The sequence below is a fragment of the Monopterus albus genome, unplaced genomic scaffold (assembly GCF_001952655.1).
Source record: "Monopterus albus unplaced genomic scaffold, M_albus_1.0 scaffold11.1, whole genome shotgun sequence".
NCBI classification, from domain to species: Eukaryota; Metazoa; Chordata; class Actinopteri; order Synbranchiformes; family Synbranchidae; genus Monopterus; species Monopterus albus.
In genome coordinates this window covers 3,063,865-3,068,669 of record NW_018127891.1, presented here as the reverse complement: position 1 = coordinate 3,068,669, position 4,805 = coordinate 3,063,865, and the positions used below count along the sequence as shown (strand labels likewise).

Sequence of the window (4,805 nt, the reverse complement as noted above, 5' to 3'; positions counted from 1 at the left end):
GTGTTTCTCTTCTCTGTGCGGTGGGTGGAGGTCTCAAAGTGGGTGTAGAAGGTGTTGAGGTCACCCGGCAGGCTGTCTGTGAAGCTGATGATGCTGGTGGTGGTCCTGTAGTCTGTGATGTGCTGCAGGCTTTGCCACATCCGTACGGAGTCAGCAGTAGGATAGAAGCCATTCAGCTTCTCTGTACTGCCTCTTGGCCACTGTGATGGATTTCCTCAGTCTGTACTTCGCAGCTTTGTACTGTGTCTCATCGCCTGATCTGAATGCATGAGAGCGAGCATGCAGCATGTGGCATACCTGACTGTTTATCCAGGACTTCTGGTTGGGAAAACTCCTGACTTGTATGGTGGGCACAATGTTGTCAATGCAGGTACTAATGTACCCGGTCACATACTCATCATAATCCTGTACGCTGACAGAAAAGTCCTCTGAGGTGGCTGCAGCTTTAAACACATCCCAGTCTGTCTGGGTGAAACAGTCCTGCAGGGTGCCTTCAGCCTCTGGGGCCCTGGTAAGAAATTTACAGGCTATCTAGCAGAATGCAAAATAAAAAATTTAATTAAAAGCATTTACTGTAAGGTTGTTTAAATGAGCTCCAGCTTTACCAGCCACAACATTAAAGTACACATTAATGCATACATAATACATGGGTTTTCAACTAATTGTGACCCAGGGAACACCATCTTGACTGAAGAAGTAACCCCAAGACCACTGTTGTGTGGTGGATTCCTACAGTGAAACTACATTATCGAACGTATGATCAAGGACCACCTGCAATGCAAATTATGGATCACCAGGGGGCCACAGAGCACTGGTTGAAAACCCCTGCAACAATATAATATACTGTACAATAATTTAAAATGTGCCATTCTGCATAATGAGTATATACTTTTACTTTTAAAATTGATGTTAATATTTTTGAACTTTTACTCAAGGAGTATTTTGGATGCAAGACTTTTACATCCAGTGTTTCTACACTAGCATTTCAGCTAAGTGCTTCTTCCACCACTGGAAATACAGTAAACTGTCATTTCATGTTGCTTTAAAGGACCCTGTTGTCCCTGTTGCTGTACTGTAATGTTGGAAAGACACTGGTTTATGATTCAAAAGTAAAACATTTTATTCTTTTTTAATATTCCATATACAAAAATAGGCAATATAAATTGTTGTATAAAAAATCTGTCTTTTAAAATGTTGCATGTAAAATTGCAGATAGCTACAGTAATTCACGCTGCGGTAGGACAAGTTGTATTACATGTTATCCTGTCTATTTATATTACTATGCTGCCTGGCAATCAGAAAATGTTCTACTGTACAAAAAAAAAAAAAAAACAAATGTCCACAAGTGCACACACATGACTTCAAATCACAGGTTGACAGGGATTTTTTTGTCTTGTGGTCATGCCTTTTTTCAGGTACTAATGCCCTGCAGGAAACTGATAGAAAGCATAGACTGTTACAGGTTATGAAATGTATAGAAACACACAGTATGCTCAGCTGCCTGGGTCTTCATGTCAGTTTAGGTCAGTTTGTAAGTGTATGTACATTTGTCCATATGCTTACTATAATGCTTGTGTGTCTCTGTCAGATTGCAATGGAGTTGGAGGTGTCAGCAGACTCAGACCAAATGGAGCTTCTCCTGCTGCTCACAGCAGATTGGAATTTGGCACTTGTCTTCAGCTTGCAGCCAAGAGACCTCAGGATGGCCAGGAGCTGACGCCGGAACTTAACACCCACAAAGGCATACAGGATAGGATTGAGACTGCAGTGGAGGTAACCGATGGAGGAGGTAACTGTCTTGGCGTTCTCCAAAGATGATCTGACTCCACAGGTCTCATTGTTTTCGGGAAGAAGTGTGTCCACCATGAGTGTGATGTTGTATGGCAACCAGCAAAGAAAGAAAACCCCCACCACAGCCACAATTACCCTGAAAGCTTTCTGCTTTTGAAGGCCCTGGGTGCCACACCGCAGGCGCCGCAGGATGCAGGAATAACAGAAAATCATCACAGCAGAAGGAAGCATGAAGCCCACTGTGTGGTAAAGCAGGCGTGATGCCAGTCGCCAGTCACGTAAGCCTAGTACTGTCTCATTGGAAAGCATGTAGTTGCGAACACACTCTGCTTTTTTTCGTCTGTCATCATAGGCAGCATCCAAAAATAGCCAGTCAGGGATAGAGAGGAGCAGGGAGAAGAGCCACACTGCCAAACAGCTGGCCTGAACAACCCAAGGCTTCCTCTGGGAGTACATACGTGTTGCGTGAACGATAGACAGGTAGCGGTCCAGACTGATGCAGGCCAGCAGAAAGATCCCACAGTAGAAGTTGATCTGAGGGTGCAAAGAAATCAACCAAAGAGAAGTGAAAAAACTTTTTTGCAACATCTGTATATTTACTCCCATGAGCTTTGTTTATGATTAGGTATTTTCATTGCATCTTTCCTGCTGCACACCTCTTACCGTAAAAACAGCTCCAGTGATCTTGCAGAGTGGAACACCAAATGTCCAACCTTCAACTTGAGTGGCCTGTGCAGCCCAGATGGGCAGAGTAACCAGCAGCAGGACATCTGCCACACCAAGGTGGAGGATGAAAGTGTCTGTCACACTCCAGGTCTTCCTGCTCTGAGCCAGAACTCCCAGCAGAACTCCATTTCCCAGGAGACCCACAACAAACACCATAGAGTACAGAGCTGGGATGACCACTGCTTCAAACTTTATGCCCTCATTCAGGTCACATATATCACCCCCATCACAGCAATATTCATCAATGGAGTCATTATATAGATCACCACTTCCATAAAGGAGCAATAAGTTTGTATCCACCGTAAACGTACCACCTTGCTCCCAACTCTGCCAAAGAGGAAGAAAAGGAAATCTGTACATTAGGTTGGTTTAAAGCTACTGCCTGTTACAAACACAAGGTGGTGCTATCTATCTATCTATCTATCTATCTATCTATCTATCTATCTATCTATCTATCTATCTATCTATCTATCTATCACATACAACCCAGAGACATAATAATTGAATTTGTAAAACATAAGAGAATAAGTGACCATCAAGTCACCATCATAAGCATATTAATGCAAAAGCAAAAGATGTTTGAGTCTTTGGAGAAGATCAACTCCACCCTGTTTGCATTTCATATCTTTTAAGCCTAATTTAAAGCTATGATTTTTGAACAAATATATAATAAAAGAATTATGCAGTCAAACTTTATTTTGTTTAAAACATATAACAGTATTCTGAATATGTTGTATTTATGCTAATTACTCTTCAGGAAACTGGAAAAGACATACAAAACAATAAAGCTAAACTGCTTCTGACAAAAACGTGCATTAGTCATTCAGGGCCCCCAGACAGTGAAGTGAACATCACATTTGAAATATATTTTACATATGAAACAAGAACTTTTTAAGGTTTAATTCCTGAAGAACTTTTTAATGTTTAATTTCTGAAGAACTTTGCAACTTTGTGCCAGTCAGAAAAATCTCAGTTCCTTGTTTATCTGGAGAAAGTAATGGTAATGTATCTCATATTACGTTGCTAAGTACCTAGTTTCCTTGTGACTGCAAATGGGGGAGAGAAACGGATACACACGTCCAAACAATGTGTAAATTCATCGTTTGTAAAAAAATGCCTTGAGACACTAAAATATGAATTGTAATTTAAATCATAAATCATCATATTGTCATAGTAATTCATACTACTGTCATGGCACTGTAGTTAACTGTAACTTCATCACTTGCATCTGTTTTATAAAGTACTGCAGATTTTTGCTGAATGGCACAGTAATGTAAAGTCACACTATCAAACAACAAACCACATTAACACTCTGTGTGGTCTCTACTGTGAGCTCAGTGTGTTAGAAAAAAGTTAAATGTGAGAACAAAGAAAAAAAATCAAATTATAAAAAAAGCAAAAACATTTCTGTTAATTAATAAGGTAACAATCACATAAGTATAGAGATATACGCATCATCAAAGAAATAAGGTACAAATGAATAACTTACATTATCCTCTGGCATTTTATTCTCCTCAGTGAGCAGGTGTATGCAGTAAAACGGGTCTATCTGGTGATCCAGCACTGTCAGGGCACCTCAGTGTCTATAATGCACAATGCACCACATAGGAAGTTCGAAAGCCATAAAAAGAAATCCCCTCACATCACGCATGAGCGTGAAAAACGCAACCATAATGTTTTGATGTTGCTAGGGGAAATTAAAGTTACAAAGAGTTAATCAAATTGAAACCTCACTTTTATATTTCTAGTTTACGTTTTAACTTTTTATTTATTTAAACAGACAGTTTAATAATGAAGTTTTATGTTGACTTTTTTTTCCTTTAGCTTCATTCACTGAAATAATCCAGACATCTGAAACCAGGCTTACTAAATAGCCAAACGGGCATTGTTTCTAAATTTCCTGAAATGATTTTAAATGTTTGAAAAAAGTTATTTTTTCGGAAATTCTTTTTCTTTTTGTCTGAGCTTGAGTCATGTGTGGGGTCATGGAGGGAAGGTGAGAGAGAGAGATGAGTCAGCAGCACACAATCTTGGTTTCTTACGTAATGTGTGTGTGTGTGTGTGTGTGTGATGTGTCTGTAGTTTTTGTGGTGTATAAGTGGTTTTATACATGACAGGTCAAAGTTGACCTCTAAGACAATCTTTGTACCCTTGGTGTGTAAAACCTTCATGAAAATATAAAAATAAAAAATGGCTCATTTAATCTAATGTTGGGGTCATTTTAGGAAAAGTTGGGTTTTTTTTCTGCTGTTAAAATGGTCACGGAGACAAGTGGAGAATGGTGGATG

At 39.6% G+C, this 4,805-nt stretch overlaps 1 protein-coding gene across 2 annotated transcripts; it reads right to left on the bottom strand.

The window, feature by feature from the left end:
* Positions 1-1,308: 1,308 nt before the first annotated feature.
* cxcr3.1 (chemokine (C-X-C motif) receptor 3, tandem duplicate 1) lies at positions 1,309-4,247 on the bottom strand. 2 transcript variants are annotated; one of them, XM_020590069.1, is made up of 3 exons: positions 4,007-4,247; positions 2,455-2,844; positions 1,309-2,325 (listed from the first exon to the last, which is right to left on the bottom strand). In XM_020590069.1, the coding sequence occupies exons 1-3, from the start codon at positions 4,019-4,021 to the stop codon at positions 1,585-1,587; spliced, it is 1,146 nt and encodes a 381-aa protein (XP_020445725.1). In that variant the 5' UTR covers positions 4,022-4,247; the 3' UTR covers positions 1,309-1,584. The 2 variants fall into 2 exon arrangements, with proteins under 2 accessions (XP_020445725.1, XP_020445724.1); XM_020590068.1 differs by lacking the exon at positions 4,007-4,247 and having other exon boundaries at positions 2,455-3,990.
* Between the last annotated feature and the right edge of the window lie 558 nt (positions 4,248-4,805).

Bases quoted from the DNA above. Each gene is read 5' to 3' on its own strand.
- cxcr3.1 (XM_020590068.1), bottom strand. From the start codon at position 2,877: ATGTACAGATTTCCTTTTCTTCCTCTTTGGCAGAGTTGGGAGCAAGGT. The intron at 2,326-2,454 runs GTAAGAGGTGTG...TTGCACCCTCAG, and splicing joins TCACTGGAGCTGTTTTTACG to ATCAACTTCTACTGTGGGAT.